Source organism: Pinus tabuliformis, chromosome 3_2, assembly GCF_031772625.1.
Source record: "Pinus tabuliformis cultivar Carrire ecotype Pingquan chromosome 3_2, CPIR1, whole genome shotgun sequence".
Classification (NCBI taxonomy): Eukaryota; Viridiplantae; Streptophyta; class Pinopsida; order Pinales; family Pinaceae; genus Pinus; species Pinus tabuliformis.
In genome coordinates, this window is record NC_142302.1 from 281,522,207 (window position 1) to 281,542,533 (window position 20,327).

A 20,327-nucleotide genomic window follows, 5' to 3' on the forward strand; every position below is an offset into this window, starting at 1 on the left:
ACTTCCAATGGTTGTCCTACATTGAGGATTTACTTAGAAGTAAAGGTCTCTACAGAATAGCCATAGGCCAAGAAACCAAACCGAAATATGAAGATAAGGCAGCCAAATGGGAAAATAGGCAAGATCAAGCATGAAGGTTGATAGGGATGTCTATTTCTCCAGATTTTAGATTCCATATTGCAGAACTTGATACTCCTGATGAAGCAATGAAACAGATCAATAGAGTTTTTGGAATTAAAAATGAACTTAGAGCCCATCAACTTGAAAATGAGTTGCTTACATTGGACCCCAATAATTTTTCTTGCATTGAAGATTTCTTGTCCAAATTCAAGACCCTTAGATATCTCTTGGAAGGTGTTAAGGTTAAGAAACAAGAGAGTAACCTTATCTATTCCATCCTTACTAAGTTGGGACTAGCCTACTCTGTGTTTGTTTCCACCTTCCATTCTACAAGAGAAGCCTTCATTTCTCAAGGACAAGATTACAAGTCCCCTTCCTTTGATTCTTTTTGTGATTCTTTAATAAGAGAACAAGAAAAACTCTTACACCTTGGTCTTCTTAATCTTGGAAACTCTTCCAAGAAAGTGTTAGCCGCTCAGCAGTAACCAAATTCAAAGAATCCTAAGAAGTCATATCCTAAAAGGAATGGTCCTAAACCAAACAAGGGTCCTAAGCAATTTCAGCCTCAAAATGAAAAATCATTTCAGCAAAATGATAAGACAAATAAAAACAAAGGGAAGAAGACTGATAGACATTGCAACTTTTGTAATCGAGATGGCCACTTAGAATCCAAATGCTTTAAGAAGATGGAAGCCTTGGAAGCAGCAATGAAGACGCATAACATCCATTTGGAGCACTCTTCAACTTCAACTTCATCTTCGGGAATGGCACTTTCTGCATGTGGTTGTCAATCATCTTAGTCTGGTTATGCACTAAATGTATCTTCTTCTTCTCATTCTCATGAGTGGCTCATTGATTCTGGAGCTTCTTATCACATGGCCAAAAACAAAGCCATGTTTTCTTCTTTAAATGATTGTAACACCAAAAATATATATGTTGGTGATGATAGATCTCTTAATGTTGTAGGGACTGGAACTGTTCATCTAGACAATGGTCAATTTAATGATGTATTATGTGTTCCAACCTTATCCTGCAACCTTCTATCTGTATATCAGATAATTCATTCAGGTGAAGGTAAAATCATTGAATTTTCACCTCACGATGTTGTAATTAAGGACCTAAGAGATCCTAGACAGATTTTAGCTACTGGCATTGCTGATGATTCTACAAGGTTGTATAAGTTTCACAACTTTGGGTCATCAAATCTTCCCTCGGTATTTGTTGCTCATAACGATGAAGTGAGCAAACTTTGGCATGAGCAATTTGGTCACTTAAACTATCGCTCCCTTCAGAATCTATGTAAAGAAAATATGGTGACAGGTCTTCCAATGGTATCTTGCAGAGATGGTGTTTGTTCTGGATGTGTGCTCGGAAAACATCATCGGGACAGTTTTGAAAAACGTGTCTCTTGGCACGCCTCAGCCCCTTTACATCTTGTGCATAGTGATTTATGTGGTCCACTTCCAGTTGTTTCATTCTCTGGCTGCAAGTATTTCTTAACTTTCATTTGATGATTTCTCCAGACGCACTTGGGTATACGTCTTAAAACTCAAGAGTGAAGTATTTAACATATTTTTGGCCTTCAAGGCCTTTGTTGAAAAACAATATGGACATCAAATTCTTAAGCTAAGATCTGATAATGGCGGAGAATATGTTAACAACAAATTCATCAACTTTTGCACTGAGAATGGAATTCAAATGCAACATACTGTTCCATATACTCCACAACAAAATGGTGTAGCTGAAAGGAAGAATCTCACCTTAAAGGAAATGGCTAAGTGTATGCTTCAATCTAAAGGACTTAGTCTTAATTATTGGGCAGAAGCAATTAACTGTGCAAATTACATAATAAATCGCACTCCTACTAAGGTTTTAAAGAATATCACTCCAGAAGAAGCATGGAGCTCAATTAAACCAGATGTAAGTCACTTTCGTGTTTTTGGAAGTGAAGCATGGGCCCATATTCCAGATGAGAAACATAAAGCTTTAGAACCTAAGAGTAAAAAGTGTATTTTTGTTGGATATTCTGAAGATGTCAAAGGATATAGACTTATTCCACTTAAGTCCAAAAATGTTATCATTAGAAGAGATGTAAAATTTGTTGAAAATATATCGGCCTGCGAGCCTAGTTCGGCGGATGTGCCACCTCTCCCTATCTCTTCTACTTTTGAAAATATTTCTTCTTCAGATGATGAAAGCGAGGATGAAAATCCTCCCCCACCTTCTCAGGATCCTCCTTCAGCTCTTCAGCTTCCAAAATGGGTCTGTGATATTCGGGATGCAGCAGGTGATCTTGTCGGTGATCCTACAGATCAGCGACATACACGTTCTTAGTTTGATAGAGCCTCTTCTTTACTGGCTCAAGATTCAGTGAATTATGATCCTGACACCTTTGCAGAAGCGTCAGGCCATCCAGATTGGGAAGCAGCTATGAATGAAGAATATCATTCATTATTGGCAAATGATACATGGGATCTTGTTCCTCTACCAAAGGGACGAAAACTTGTTAGATGCAAATGGGTTTACAAAACCAAGTATGGACCAGATGGGAAAGTTGATAAACATAAAGCTCGTCATGCTGCTAAGGGTTTTTCACAAGTTGAAGACATTGACTACACTGAAACCTTCTCCCCTGTTGCCAAAATGAACTCTATCCGCCTTGTTCTTTCCCTTGTTGCCTCTTTCAAATGGGAAGTCCATCAGATGGATGTTAAATCTGCCTTCTTGCATGGGGACTTGCATGAAGAAATCTATATGGAACAACCTATTGACTTTATACAAACAGACTCCAGCCTTGTATGTCGACTTAAGAAATCCCTTTATGGTCTCAAGCAAGCTCCTCGGGCTTGGTATGCCAAAATGGATAGCTTTCTTTTAGAATCTGGCTTTTCTAGGTGTCATTCTGATAATACTGTCTACACCAAGAAAGTGGGAAAGTCTCTTATCATTCTTGTTCTTTATGTTGATGATCTTATCCTTACTGGTAGTGATCCCAACCTTATAAACCATGTGAAGTCCAGCCTTAAAAGGAAGTTTGAAATGACAGACTTAGGACACTTACATTATTTTCTTGGTCTTCAAGTCTTGCAATCCAAGGAAGGTATTTCCCTTTCCCAGTCCAAGTATGCCTGTGATATTCTATGCCATTTTCACATGGAAGACTGTAAGCCAGCCCCTTCTCCCTTTTAGTCTGGAGTCAAACTTTCAGTCACTTGTACTTCTCCTGAAGTTGATGCTACCTTATACCGTCAACTTGTAGGAAAACTTTTGTATCTAACCCATACTCGTCCTGACCTTTCCTTTGCTGTTGGCCTTGTTGCTCGGTTTATGCAAAACCCACATGAAAGTCATTGGAAAGAAACTAAAAGAATACTTCGTTATGTTCGAGGTACAGTTCAATTTGGGATTCATTACAGTGCCGAAGCAGCTCCTCTATTGGTTGGTTTCACTGATTTTGATTGGGCTGGTGACCCTGATGATCAGAAGTCTACTGCCGGTTATGTGTTTACTCTTGGTTCAGGACCTATTACATGGGCTTGCAAGAAACAAGGTGCCATTTCTCTTTCTTCAGTAGAAGCAAAGTATTGTGGTGCTGTAGAAGCTAGTAAGGAAGCCTTGTGGCTTCGTCAGATCCTGTCAGAGTTTTGCTTTCAGCAGCAACATCCGACTACACTTTGGTGTGATAATCAAAGTGCCATTCAACTATGCAAAGATCTAGTCCAACATCAGCGCAACAAACACATTGAACTGCACATGCACTTCATCAGAAAGCTCATTCACGACCATGTTCTTGAAGTGCAATATTGTTCAACAAATGATCAAGTTGCAGAAATATTTACAAAGGCTCTCACAGAGGCGAAGTTCACTAAACTTCGATTTATGGTTGGAGTTCAGGAAGTTGTCACTAAGGGGGGATAGGCTCTAGTGCCTCCTTCCTTCTCCTATTGTGTCATATTTGTAAATCCTTCAATCCTATCCCAAGTTGTTCTTAAGGGGGATGTTAGGATATTCCGACACATAGGAAATAGTTAAGTATAACTTGGTCTAGTATAGAGTTAGGTAAAGTGTGTTTCTTTACTATTTACATTTTGTAACTTACAATCCGACGGTCACGATATGTAGTGATCCGACGGTTCATTCTCTCCTTGGTATTACCGACACTTGATCTGTGGCTTAACACCTGATTGGTCCATGATCTCTATTTAAAGAGCATGGAGGGTCATTTGTAGAGTAATCCATCCATGAGAGAAGCATATGTAAATTTTCATTCTTTTGTGAATAAATTGCTTGAAGTGGCCGCGTTGGCTCAGGTCGTGGACTGTTTCCCTCTTTGAGGGTTTTAACCACGTCAAAAAACTGGTGTATTGATCTGTGATCTATTTGTGAGTGGTGTCCTTTGGTGTTTTGTCTGAGGAACTTACCCTGTAAATTCCTACATACATTTCCTTAGACTTCCTCAAATTTCGAACATATGCAAGTAAACTATCTTGTAAACTCTCAATTATAGTTTCTTTGCTTTTAACTCACATTTCTTGTACCTTTTATTGGTAGCAGCGGAAGCATTCTCCAAAGGCTCAGGTAATTTTCCTCGAATGTATTCCAAAACATCATTGTTATCAACTATGATATCCAACCTGATCTTCAATGTAGCAAAGTTAAATCAGTCACCCAACTTCTCATGTTCCTTAAAGAAAGGGAAGACATATTGGCTTGATTAGATAGGCTCCTTCAACTTTCCAAAGATGATTGCTTCAATTCCTGTCTCCTTTTGGGCTTGTCCTTCACCTTATCTATGAAACCATGTTAAATTTCGCATTGCTCTATGTTGTTTCAATTGATTTATCCCAATTCAATTCTTCAATTAACAATATTTTCAATAACAATTAATGTTAGCATGTGCAATCAAATATTTAAAATACCTTTGCAAGTGAATGATGGATAAAAGGATTCGTAAAAACAAATGATGCACAAAAGGACTTGTAAGAGGTCGTAGTAATAACTAAATCCTACAACACTAAAATAGGTAATTGGAATGCATGGAGTGTTAAGTATTTTGTTCTCTGGAGTATGAGACCTTGATTAAACATAGAGACAATTGAAAAGAAAAAGGGAAGTCCTGCAAAGAATTTTAAAATTTTCCTCTCTGTAACTCAAAAGTATCCCGACAAAGGAACCTCAAAAGTTTTGAGAGCTATGAAAAATTGAGCTAATTCGGGGCAAAGGTAAGAAATGTAACCCAACATTTGATCAAGGAAATCGTTTTATAACCCATTTCTGAAAAATATGATTTGAAATTTGAAAAGAGAAATTGGTGGAGAGGTTGATAGCTAAAATCCTGGGGGAGAATCTGGTCAAAACGGCAAATGCATCTCCTTGTAAGTTTGGTAAGTATTCATCAATCCCAATAAAATCTAGTAATTGAAGTCCGAGAATCTAAGGATTTTATTTAAAAAAACCCTAATCTGGAACATGTGAGCAATAAAAATATGGTCACATGTGAGTTGTCAAAAACCTGTGCAGTAAAAAATAGAAGAAATCAAACCAACTGCTAGGGGAGGTAACGTTTAGTCCAACGCTCAATGTTAAGGCTCAGAATCAATAGGAAGAATAAAATTTCAAAATAACAAGGAAATCCCGTAAATTTCGAAGCCTTTTAAAAGTTTGAGTTGAGTTAGGATCGAATTAGTGGGTCAATCAGTTGGAATGGAGTTAATCGACAGTGCAGGCAATTAAAAAAAACCAAATCGAAGCTCTAGCTTCCATGAGTCTCATTTAAAATGTGGCATGGAATTTCAAAAGTATTAGGCACAGTGAGCCAGACAGGGTGTAATATGTAGATAAAACCCATGATTTCAAGAGAAATGTTTAGAGAGATTGAAGAATGCCAGAAGCACATTTCAAAAGTGTTAGACGCAGTGATAAGAGTCTGTTCTTGTGGGTATGCAGGGTGATAAGGTACATCCAAATGCAGTGGTTCAACTGTCCATTCCAAGATCTAAATTGAAATAATACTACACTAGACAACAGAGGCATAAAATTTTTGTTGTTTCTCTTCAGAAGAGTCTGTTCTTGTGGGTATGCAGGGTGATAAGGTACATCCAAATGTAGTGATTCAACTGTCCATTCCAAGATCTAAATTGAAATAATACTACACTAGACAACAGAGGCATAAAATTTTTGTTGTTTCTCTTCATAAATATCAAAGTCCTAGTAAGTAAATCATTTACTTTCCTTGGAAAACCATTTTTTCAACAAAATTTCTCTGATATGCAAACACAAAATGCATTTTCTCTGATATTTAAACACATATTGCAATCAAAAGTTTTTTTTTCTCTTCTTAAGAGAATCATTGTTTTTTTCATGAAATTATTTACTAGTGAGGGGTATTTACAGTGGTACAGAGAGAAAAAAGAGAGAAACCATAGTCATCACAACCCACAAATGGAACACAGGATAGAACCAAAAGGGTTTCAATTTGAAAAATGGACGAAGGAGACTGTAGAAAAACTATACCAAGCAGGTTTACTTGAATTTCTCAGGAATTTTGATGGTTATAATGCTAAGGTGACAGAGGCATTTATATCAAATTATCATGATGAAAAAACCACTGTAGGAGATGTCATTATCCCAATCATAGAAAAATATCTTGCTCATGCTACAAATCTACCATTAATAGGAGAGAAATATCACAAGGGGCAACATTTCAAGGAAAATGGTTGGAATTATTTTCTAGAGAGACCAAGAAAAGGAACATTTGATAGATCAAAAGGAATTCCAAGAGAATGGCTCAAGGAACCATGGGCTGAATTAACCCTCATTATTCAAAAATATTTCACTTGTGATGGTAGATATAGTGTAGTACATTTGTATCACATAAGGCTTCTCCAACACATCAAAGGGGATAGTAAAATAAATCTTCCTTATTTCTTTTCAAAAAGTTTATTGAAAATGATTGATGGAGCCAAGAACATGAGTGAAAAGAAGGAGATCAACCATTATCATCATGGGTTGATCAAGGTTCTTATTGAACATCAATTAAGAAATAGAGAGGAGACTTGGAAAATTTTTCTTGAGAGAAACAATTTTGTGGAATTTCAGGAAGAGGAGGAGCTACTTAAAGATGTGGGAGCCTTTGAATAGTTACACCTTTCTAAAGAAATCATGCAGTCACCATCATACCCAATGACAAGATCGAAAAATAAACAGGAAGGGATAAGTATTGAAAGAGAGAAATCCTTCACATCCTTTCCTAGAAATTCAAGGAAAAGAGTGTCAGAAGAAATTTCTAAAGAGGACCAAAACATTGTTGAAGTAGAAATCCTAGAAGAACTTCCTTTTGATAATACTCAGTAGTTACATCATGATCTCAGTGAAAAATTAGAAAAACAAGCATAGGCAAAATTCACAAAAATAGAGAAAGATCCTTGGTATGGAAATAGTGAAAAAGAGGAGTCATCTTTTTATTCAACCCATGGAAAGAGGACCAAGGAAATCGAAAAGATGTCAAAAGAGACTCATGGAGAAACATCAAGGAGTCATAAGGAGGAGGATGCCAAAGCAAATGAGTTAGAAACGTTGAAGTCAAGGCTTCAAGTAACTGAAATCATGGAAAGACATTTGAAAAAAGAGAATGAGATGTACAAGGAACATAATAACAAAATTGTTAAGGAAAACAAGCAACTCAAGAAGAAAGAAAAAAAATTGGAAACTCAAAACCTCCTTATTTCTAAACAAGCATTCAGATGTCTAAAAGAAAAGAAGAATTGGCAATACAAGTATGAGAAACAAAAAGTAAAGAGTGAAATTTATGAAGAAGGAATTTATATACTCCTACATGCAGCTTAGATTGAAGCATGTACCTCAGCAGGAAGATCAACAGGTAGATCAACAGGCAGATCAACAGAGAGATCAATAGGAAGGAGAAGAAGGGCTAAGAGGTCTAGAAAAGCATGAGGACATGCTTTCAAATCAACAAGGGGGAGTGTTAGCTCTGGATTTTGACCCTTTCCAACCATACGTACTCCATCATTTTTCCATCCTTTATCACTATATTTAGATCATATTTGTTACATTTTTCCTCTTTTTGCACACCAAGGTAAATTAATCATGTCTTTTGATTTTTAGAGTTTTTAGTAAAAATTGAGCATTAAAATTTATTTTTGGCAGAAACATAATTTCCGGTAATGGTTCCATTGAAGTCGTATGTGCAGGACACTTGGGCATAGACTGAAGGTATATTTGAAAAATACAGGAAACAAGGATGGAGGGACATCTATTGGCTCACTCCAGATCAGTTAGGACAAGCTTGGTCAAATTTGACCAGTCACACAGGAAATCCCCTGATTCAAGGGACAATTTTGGGATTTTACCTTATTTTGTGTAACAAAGGGATACGCTTGATATTATGAGTTGGAATAGGATTCTTGTTAGATGTTACAAAATTTTAGCTAAATATTGTTACATTCTTAGCCTATTTAAGCAAAGCTACCAAGAAACTATGAACATAGATTATGATTATTATTTTCTGAATACAATTGGAGATTTGCCTTCTATTTCTTGTGCATTCATTGCTATGTGATGTGAATGGTGATTTTCCATAGCTGATTATGTTAAAGTGTACCAGGAAAAGGTGGAGGGCCCACATTCTAAGCTAAGTACACTATTGTTAAATTATGTGCATAATTGTATGTTAGCATTTCTATTTTCTTTGTTAATGTTGTGGATATTTCTTACTAATTTTCTTGCCTTGGTTATTGAGATAGTCAAATAATTTCCCTCAATTGATTAGCTTCAATAAGGAAGGACAAAACAGGTCTCTAAGTTAGAACCTCCTCTTTGTTAGCTATATTAGATTGAAATCAACCTTTGAGCATCCATTTCTTCTTTCCTTCACACATTAGATGTTTTATGCTTTAGTAACTTAGATGGTGAAATTGGTCTTGTTGAATGAATAGAATGATAAGGAAGGAAAACCAGGACCTCTGAGACAAGACCCTCTTCTTTGTTAACTGAAATTGAATAAGATCATTATTCACTTATTTCTTTCTTCACATTCAAAATTTCATACTTATAGTTTTTTTTTTATATTTGTAATATGAATTTCCATTCTTTTAAATATATAATCAACTATTTCTTAAACTAGTTAGATCTAAGGTCCATATACTTTGGGTGTGTTTCTAATTTTACCAACCCGAATTGATATTAAAATACATGCTCTAATTCATCTCCATAAATTAGGCTGACAATTAATATTTCCAATCATCAAAAGTGATTGAAGATAGAACAATAAATGCAATGACAAAGGAGACAATCAACACATCAACAAGAGACACCAAATTTGGTTAAAGAATAGGGAAAAAACCCCACAAGGGGGAAAACCCTTTCAAAAATTCTTCTTCTATTAGATTGTCATAAAATGTTCAACAAAGAGTACAATGAGACCAATTCAAAATCATCCAACAAAATTAACCCAATGATATTTAGAAATATGTTTCCAGCATCAATCTAGATCAAAGACAACTTTTCCTATTTGCAGTCAACAATTGTCGATTACAGTCAGTTGTAGTCAAATGTCAAACTTTAGCCCTAGAGCCCAACCACATGGAGGAAGAAAGATACATGTGGCTGAGAGCTTCTAACTACACCCTTGTGCTTGCAAGCCTGTGGTTACAACCAAAAATTGCTTTTGACAAGCCTGCGGTCGTGACCCAAAACCCTATAACACGTGAGATTCAGACCCTATATTTTCAGACCTGTACGAACCACTTTCCTTGACCCAGCTTGAGACCTGTGCAGAACAATCAATGAAGAAGAGAAGAATATGATGCTTGGTGATGTCCAAATTAGCTTGAGGTCACTTGTATTTATAGGCTTCCAAGGGTGACAAATTTCCTGTTAGGGTCGACTTGTCCAAATGTGCATATGTGGGATTTTCTTCATAAGTACACTTTCCCTTGTCCAAATTGAGCTCTTCAATAGTAAAAATTGGTCCCCTAGAAAAGGTTAATCTAGTCCCATGGTTGGAATTTGTCACTGAGCTACCAAATTAACACTGAATTGTTCCCTACCTTCTCAAACTTGCATTATGTGTGGTTACCTGCTTGCTAGGTTGTCTCTTGTAGCAAAAGAGGGACTCCTGTAGCACTTTGAAACCAACCTTCCAAAAATGATCAATTTTACAATAGATTCTTGATTTGTCTTTTATATATTACAACACTCTTGGAACTGTGATAATGGAACTTGGAGGTAGAGAGAACTTGTAGATGAGTTGATTATTTTTTTAATAAATCTACTTTTTCTGCGAATTTGGGTTTACAATTACAATTTACTTTAGTAGTGTGTTTTCCTTTCCTTGCAAGATAACATAGAGGTGTGAAAGTGTTCTTTCATTTAATTATAGATAGATTAGAGGCGTGTCTTCCTCACGTCTTCCTTGATTGAAAGTAGCCTATATTTGTGTGTTATTTCCATTTCAACAAGTTATTTCTTGCAATTACAAATTTCCTTTAGCATAGATTAGTCAACTTGGTATTTGTAAATATATCTTTCATTTCCATATTTCCACGTACATTAATCAACAAGAGAAAGAGATAGTGCATGATGCACATATAATTCCATCCCTTCTTAAGTTTTTATGAACCCCAGGTTGGAAATTAAAAAATGGGAACTTTGGGAGTTGTAGCACTGTTGTTGGAATACTAAGGGCCATCCCTTTTTTGTGTTATTTTTGCAGAGGTGTCAAACCATGTACTACCTTTTTCTTTATTTTTTTTGATATTTATTTCATTTAGTCTCTTGAAAAAACAAAAAGACACATTAACATATTCCTAAAAAAGAAAAAGAAAAGATGACATTCTCTTCTTTTATGCCTTGAATAATTAGGGACATAATAATAAAATTCTTACCAAAAATCCCCACCTCCACTAGAATCCAACCCTTTTTACCTGACTTTGAGCCTCCTACCTTGTCCGTAGGGAACTTTGAGTCCATTTTTGGTGAGAAAGAGAGGATTTTTGAGGAGATTGTAGAAGAAGAAAGATCTTCACACCCCACCAACATTATGGTTGAAGTTAGATAACCAGAAGTATTCACATTTCCCATTTGAGAAATAGATGGAGAGGCTAAAATGAAAAATATTAATCGATTTGTCCTCCCACACCTCCATGATTTGATTATAGAGGACCTGGACACATTCACCTTTGAGTTTATTGTAGTATGCATGAACCATGACTATACAATCGATGAATAGAAGGTCAAATTGTCCCCTTCCACTCTTAAGGATGTATCCCTTCAATGGTTCATGATACCAAAAGGAGAAAACATCACCACATGCAAAAAAATGCAACAATCCTTCAACAACAAGTACTAGTATTACTCCAGAGCAAGGGATACTATAGATTAGATACTTAGAATGATCAAAGGAGGCAACAAGTCTCTGGAATATTTTGAGGAAATGTTCCAGTTGAGTTATTAAAGGGCACAAAACTGCATTTTGGATATGAAATCCTTGAAGCTAGTTATATTGTGAGGAGTCAGGGAAAAAATAATGGAAATACTCAACCTATTGGCCAATGGAGACATATAACAACTCACTAATGATCATATAAAGAAGGTATTCAAAAATCATTCGAGGGATACTAGAAAAAGAAGTAGAGAAAACAAAAGCTTGGTAATCCTTCTTCCTCCTTCTTGAATACTAAAAATGAGACAGGAGGTATGTTAGAGGACATGAAGAACAAAAAATTACATACCTTTTCCATGGATATCGACACCTTACATATCAAAAGAAAACAGGAGGAAGCAAAAAAGGCATTATCCATATTTTACCCTCAATGTACTAAAAGATATCCTAGGAATGAATTTCCTCTAAATATCAAATTAATATGCTCTATATGTGAGGAGAACCATTCCACAGATAATTGTACAAATTTTCTAGGTTTGAAGGTTGTGTACTAGGGAGCAAAAGGGAGCATGGAGCAACTATTATCTTTCAATCAAAATAAGCCAGAAGCCCATAGGAAATTCCAACAAGGTATAAAATTCCCCTCTCCTTTCAATGCTAATTATGATGCTCATTATTAACCTTAGTTCCCTCCAAACTCTTCAACTTGGCATATGCCCACTCCTTGGACATATCCTCCTCAAAATTTTACTCCTCCCTTCTAGACATCTCCTACTCAACATCCTCAATGTTGAAATATGTCACACAGATGGAGGCCTTAGGTGGTCCAACAACCTACCTTGAAGCCTCGTCCTTAGAAACCACAAGCAACCAAAAAATTCCTCCAAATAAACGACAAATTCTTTCCCAACCAAATCCAAATCCTAATAATAGGTAGGCTCAACTAGTCTATAGTGGAGAAACCACCTACAAAACTTATGTTGTATAAATATAGGAAATGAACCTTAGGTCTAGGAAGGTCCTTCTAGATGTTCATTGACGTTTCTCCAATAGACAAGAAGGAGAAGGAGGATTTTGTATCTTAAGTCACCTCAGTAAAATGTCCCTATATTGAAAAATTGACAACGCACAAAGCACATGCCCCAGAAGAAGCTAAACTTTTGGGAGAACTTAAGAACTTGTATGTCAAAATCCCTCTCTTTCAAGCCATCAAAGATGTTCTTATCTATAACAAGTTCTTGAAAGAGGAATCTCTCAAAAGTTCTAGGAGAAATATAAGGGATGCCCCTATTATTAATGCCATAGAGAAGTTGTCAATATTATACTTGGGAGAGTAATCATCCCCGAGTACCTAAATCCTAGAATCCCAGTAGTATATGTGCATATCAATGAGATTGAAGTTAAAATCACTCTCATTCACCTAGGACATACAATAAAATTCATGATCGAGGAAACCATTCTCAAACTTAAAATCCAAGGATCTCTATGAAAGACCTCTATTATGCTACAACTTATCAATATATCCATAGTATTACCCGAAGATATCATAGAATATGTAATGGTGTCTATTGATTCCTAGGAGTATCCCATTGAATTCCTTATCCTTTAGCCCAAGACCAAGTTTAATGGTTATCCACTCACCTTAGGAAAACCATAGTTAGCCACTCTTGATGCATACGTTAGTTGTAGGGATAGGAACATTACCATCACCAATGGGAAATCAATAAAACAACTTGTATTATATCCATAAACTCAGCCTCTTGTTGAGAATGAATTTCCTACATAGGTATAGGAAGAAGAAGAAGATGGGGATTTTTTCCTCTCATCATCCTACCTTGGATGTACATTGGAAACAAGCACTGGAAGTAGGAAATTCCATGAAGATAATCTAATTGATACATTTTTGAAAAACCAATATCCTACATGGGATGTTGAAGGATGGTTTACATCCTAATATTTGGGATGAACAAAAACACTATGTGCAACATTCCGACAACCATGCTGCCCACATTATTCCATGCAAAAATCTCAAGTTGAAATTTGTTGAAGGTACCATCATAAGTCTCCTTTGGATTTTATTTTAGGAAATATATCGTGGTAGATGGACATACTGATTTAGACAAAGCTATGAATTTTATTCAAAAAATCTAAATCGTGTATAAAGAAGTACATGAACATCTAGAGAAGATCCAATCCAAGTATAAGTTGAGGCATGATAAACATTGGATGGATCATTAATTTCAAGTTGGTGATCAAGTTTGGTTAAACATCAAAAAGGAAATATTTAAAGGTGAATGTAAGAAACTTAAGCCAATAAGTATGGTCCACTTATAGTTTTGGAGAATATTGGTATTAACACTTTCCAATTATATTCTCCATCATATATGAAAATATATTCAGTTGTAAATTTTGAGAACTTGAAGTTGTATGAACCTCCTAGCATCATGGATTAAGATGAGAGTGGTTAAGTTCCTTCAAATATATTACCTGATAGGAAGATTAGAAATTCATGTAGTGGGGATGTGGAGTATCTCTGAGTTGGTCTTAAAAGGGTACGTTTAAGAGACGAATAGTGGATAGAGATTGGGAAAGTGAGGGAGTTGTACCTCTTAGTGCTCAAACTAGCAGGGGACCTAAAGGGGGTCCCTAAAGGGAAAATTATAGGCCAAGGGAAACAAATGGAGACTTATCCCACTATCACATAAGCTAAGGCTCCCTTCTATTTACAGGCTTTCACCGATGGGAGTTGACCCAATATATTATGGAGTCATCAATGAAGGATAATTCAATGAAATGATGTGGGGTGACCCTGATAATTTCTTTCCTAGAAGAGTTAGAAAGATAAGGCTTGCTTGCTTTCTAAGGGAGGTACAACATCTTCTAGGGAAAGGAAGGGAGGATTTGAGGGTTAGTTTTATGGGATATGACTTGTGAAGGAGTTACCCAATTCCTAAAATTCTTATTGAAATTCTAATAAGAGGGAAACCTACACTTGGGCTTATAATGTATACAAGGGAGAAATCGTGGTACATGAGGTGACTTGACCTTTATTTTTCCACCCTTATTTATATGTTTTTTCCCCAACATGTGACCCAGGGCCACCCCTTCTCATACCCTACTTCATTCAACTATATGTCACATGCCACCACCTTTTGAAGGATGTACCCTAACTATATCATCCCCTTTAGAAGTAGAAACCACTTAATAGGATTATTGGTTAACCCCATTTGGAGTTTAGGAGACATTGGCACATCCCGAAGCCCATTATGGAAAGGCATGACATTATGAAGTCCCCACCTATGGTCCATGATTTGGAAAGCTATTTTACTTGATTTCTCTAATGACTTGTTGTATTGGAAGGCTAGGGGACACATTGGATCTTATGCAGGATTGTAGATGGTCTCCATTTTGGGTGTGGTCTCCCTATAGGGGGTCCTAATCCTTCAGAGGGTTACATTTTAGCTTGTAGGGTGTGTTGGAAGCCATGGGTCTCCACAATAGTAGAAAACACTCCATGGATCCCCATAGCCATTTAGATATTTCTCGTCGTTCACTTATTAGACGAGGGAGATGCACCTGATCCATCATGCCCAAATGGCCCCATATTTGCACCATACACTTGGCAAATGATCCAGGACTTTCACGATGATGTGGCATCACCTACACCATCATCCTAGCCTTTGCAGGCAGTCTACAAGCATCTTAGATTTATTTGGAGACCCATGAGGACACTTGTGTGCCCCCACATGTCATTTGGAGCACCATAGGTTATTATAAGGGGCCACCCCCTTGTCCACTACTTTTGAGGGTCCTGCTCTTCATTGTGGCACTCATGGGCCTCATTAGGCCTCTTAGAGGGTCCTATGACATGCACATATTATTATTTGACCTATTCAGAGGCTTACTTTTTCATTTATAAGCTAGGTTGGTGGGCTTGTCATCAAAAGTTGAATTATTAGAACATTATTTTATTTTTGGGGTTATGTAGGCCAAGGAGGCTAATTCAAAATCCTAAGTTGAATATAGGTACAAGTGAGATGAAATCAGTTTCTCATCATCAGTTTGTTTTTTATCATTTCATTCTCTTGAGATTTTCACACTTTTTCTAGAGAATGAATTGGAGCTTTCTAGATGAATTTTGATGTGTGGAGATTGGTTTATTTTCCCTTGGAGCTTCTCTCTTGTCAATTGTGAATGGTTGGATATGCTCTGTTACATGTAAGTACATGATTTTTAATTTTATTCTTCTTTAATTTTTTCATATATGTTGGACTGGGATTTTCACTATTCTAGGGCTAATTGCTACATGCATTTACTGCTTAAAATTGTGAAATTTGTCATTATTATAACATCTCCCAATGTATGGGCCATGTAATATGAGAAAAATATCCTAGGGTTAATTCTATCAAATAATTTGACCTTGATGAGCCATTTCCTTTGCACATCGAAGTATAAAAGTTGCAAGGTTTCTTCTCCTTGACCTAGAAGGCTAGTGAAGCAATATTGAGGCCTCCTTGACAATGAATCAAGAAATCCTACTCATATTTATCATAGACTCCATTATCCAAAAGATTAAGGCACTGGTCTACTAAGGGTGGTTACTAAAAATCACATTCTTTCACCTCCTTCCAGGTCTAACCAAGTTGGGGTACACAAGGCATCAATTTCCCAAAACGTTATCCCTCCAAAAAGTTCAATCTCCCAGGGTCTCCTGTGCTGGTGTTTCCTCAAGCTCTCCTCCAATTTTGAAGCCATTCCAATGGTGGAGTGGGGAGAAAATCCAATCCCTAGCTTTGAGATCAAATGTTCCCTAGCATCCCAAGGCTATCACCTCATAAGGCCAAACCAACACCTTCAAGTGAAAATTCTTTCTTTGATCCTTCCCCCACCTTATCTAGGGTAAGAATATCTTTGGTTTCTACATTGTTTCCTCATACCCTAGATTGGGTCCACTTTGCCCCGTGTGGTTCGTTCCTTTGAAAATATCATTCCTCAAAAACCATCTGGGATACCAATTACAATAACGATTTTAGGGATTGGGAAATTCCTTCACAAGTCATATCCCATCAAACCAACCCTTAAATCCCCCTTCCTCTCTCTAGAAGACATTGCACTTTTCTTAGAAGGAAAGCAAGCCTTATCTTTCTAAATCTTCTAGGAAAGGGATTCTTTGGGTCACTCAACATCATTCATTGACTTATCCTTCATTGGTGACTCCATAATATATCGTGTCTCCTACCATCGATGAAAGTACGTAGATACAAGGGAGCCTTAGCTAAGGTGACAGTGGGCTGAGTCTCCATTTTTTGCCCTTGGCATAGCATTTTCCCTTTAAGGATCCCCTTTAGGTCCCCTACTAGTTTGAGTGGTAACAATACCCAAACTTATTTTTTAAGTAAACCAATGTTTTGGTGGTCCAAAATATTCATGTGGGAAGGATTGATCTAGATGGCTCATCAAAATCGAAAAAGAATTGATGTCTTCAAATTTTGACTCAATTGTATCCATGTCGAAGAGCTCATTAAGATCTTTTGAGTGATGCTTGAATGAGGTCAAATGCATGTTGCATTATAAAGTTATGGCGTTATGAAGTTTTTGAGATACAAGTAAAAGTCTATAGGGATTCCATGTGGCAACACCATAAGAGGACACTTGGCCACACCAACGGAGGACATTTGGAAACACCACAAGAGGAAACATGGCATTATGAGCCATATGGGTGAGTTGATAAACCCATGTGAAATGGTGCTAAAAATGGAGTGATATGGCAGGATGACATGGTAGGTTTGATTCAGTAGGTTGATTGTATATGATGTGGGTCAATTAAAAGCCACCACATGGTAGGCTCCAATTTTCCAGGAAGGTTTAAGCAATGGTTTTGAAAAGGCTAGTTTGGGAACAGATCGAACCCCAACCTTCTAAGCACAAGTACAACAATTCACTGTTATTCCAACTAGTGTGGTTATTATGGATTGGAACAAATTATTATTTAAAGTTTATTAAAATGTTCATTGTGTATAAATTTCATTTGTGGGGATCGACCCCATATCCTCCATTGACATCCCAAGCTATGTATACCAATGCAATAACCATTGTTTGTTGGTAGTTGGAGTAACATGACCATATTTAACATCTCAAATTTATTCAATGATCAAATTTGAAAGGTTTACAAGGTTGAACCTGTGACGTCCCTGATAACAAAACAACAGTCCAACCATTGTTCCAATAAGATTGTTTGTATAGGTTGACAATATATTTTCTTTTAAAGTATAATTACATTGAATACTGAAATATCCAAACAATCCATAGGCTTGACCTTGGGACCTCATGTTTATTAAAAAAGTACTTTCACCACTGCGCTAAGGGTTTAACATGTATATAGACTATGAATCATAGTTGTTGTAAGTTGTGTATTACTCTATGTACATTGGAAAAAGAGTGGTTTTGGAGCCCTATTTTGGTTGCCCGAGAGCAAGTGATTTTCTATAAACCACCATCTCCATAGCAGGTTGGTGGATGAGTTTTGTTGTAGGTTGAGTACTTGGTGAAATAAACTTAATTCTTTGCATCACTTAATAGAGAAATCACTTATTGGAAGTTGGCTCGGAGATGTATCTCACACTATGTGAACTCCATTGACAACTTGAGTTATTATTTTCTCTCTATTTTTTGATATTTATTTCCTCAATTCACTTTTTTCATGCACTTGTTAAGTTAACTCACACCTAAAATAACTGTAAATAAAGTCATATATTTTGGACCAATCTATCTCGTCAATCCTTTCATGAACATCACTTCTTAAATTTAGATCCACCTAATCATTCATTTGAATAGATTTCATCCTAACAGTCAAACCCATGGCTCCTCTTAGAGTCCTCACTATAATTATATCTAATCCTAAAAGAATGAATAAACATCCCATTTGTGGAATTGGTACCACCTTATCTACGGTAAAAATACTCTTCCCACCACCAAGTCATAGTGATCCAAATGCATAATGGTGAAGCTCATTCTTCCATGCCAATCACCAGTATAAATGAGAACATCATCATCTGTCCCAATCACATGCATCTCTCTAGAATTAACAACCTTGAAATATGGCTAGGCTAGCTTGAATTTCAATCCAAGATGTTTAGTCACATCATCTCTCATGAAGTTATGCATAGCCTCACTATCAATCATAGCCTCCATATGAATACCATCAATATCAATACTCACAATTTTTAGTCAAGTCCTCCCCTGATCATGTTTTGTGGTAGCCTCGTTCATAGAATCTACTCCCAAAAGCTACAGTAATCCAGTTGTTGATGCTTCCTCATTTCCAAAATAGTTACATTCTAATTCAATGAGAAATTATTTTCCAAATTCTACTTTGCACATATTCAACATGAGTGGTTTCTTCACCATTGTGTTATGTGTCTTCTTTGTTTCATCCTCCTTAGAAGAATTTTCCTTTCGTCGGTCATTGTTCTTCTTTCCCTTATCACAATGACCACCTTCCCAGTATTTAATTCTAGACTTTCCTTCTTTCTGAAAATACAAAAGTTTATCTTCTACAATGATAACTTCAACAAGTGTTTCAAATACTCTACCCACTCAACTCAGTCTATTACCATCATTGCAATCGATTGATGAAATGGTACAACTAATTTTAATCTAACATCTGTATGATCTCCAACACTAGGCCTAAAAATTCCTTAATGTATGACTAGACCCTCCATGTATGCTTTAAGTACATAAGGTTATTCCTAACAATCCATGTTTGGTTCCCTAGAACAAACTATATATACAAAACTAACTTATCTCTTCCCATTTAGAAATATTTTCCGTGGTACAACCAAATTCCAAGTCCTCCACTCAGGTCCTTCACCATAACTTTGTTGTCTCTATCAAATAAATAAAAGCTATATTAACCTTAGCCTCATCTAACAACCCACTCATTTGATCTAGGTGTTTCTCCACAATACAAAAAAAAATTACAAGTCGACTTGCAAGTCCGATATTATGTCATTTATTTGTAAACATAATTTATAGAAACTATTTTAGAAGACAAATATTTTTTCATGAAAATGCCATAGACTAAACTTTCATAAGAAAAGTGAAACTAACCTGAAGAATAGGTGAGTTATCACGCAAGTATTCCTCTAATGTGTGTTCATTATCCTCCAACTCATCACCACCAGTAAAAACAACCACAATATAGTCGATAATTTTCTCACCAAAAATCTTTTTCAAGGTCTCTAAAGTAGCTGCCTCTTCTGTAGAAAATCGATTTTTAATAGAATGTATTAAAAGAACCCCATGGAGTCCCTCTTTTGCAAGGTAGATACATTTGACGATTTCTCGGTTGAGAAATTCTTGTGCGACATTAATCTCAAAGAAACCTGCAATAGAAATCTTATTAACTTAGTTTATTACAATTTCTCAATATTTTATTCACTAAGACAACATATTTGTGGTCCAAAGCCCAAAATAAAAAATCAAATCATGCACATAAACACATCCTAAATAAAACACCCATAAAAGGAACCAGAATACCACACATTTGAAAGATAATAAAAATTAGCCAATAAAGAGAATCTAAAATTTTATTTGTGATACAATGATCTTAGCATGGGAAGTGATGGAGTGTACTATCAAAGCTAAGTTTCCTAAAGAATCACATTGACAAAGTTTATACTTATATTGATTTCTCATTGTTTATCAATACCTAAATCAAACATGATTAGGATTTGGTCCAAGGTATGCATTTGGATGGTAAGCACTCTCTTCTATTATACCTCCACCTTTGTGTGGGTTAAAAAGT

At 36.3% G+C, this 20,327-nt stretch overlaps 1 protein-coding gene across 1 annotated transcript in view; it reads right to left on the reverse strand.

Annotated features, from left to right (window-relative positions):
• Positions 1–20,327, reverse strand: part of LOC149180724 (uncharacterized) — a 137,988-nt gene that overhangs the window by 94,954 nt on the left and 22,707 nt on the right. Inside the window, exon 2 of the mRNA XM_089413970.1 lies at positions 19,631–19,905. Within this exon, the coding sequence (XP_089270096.1) occupies positions 19,631–19,905 (275 nt within the window). The remainder of the gene's footprint in view (positions 1–19,630; positions 19,906–20,327) is intronic.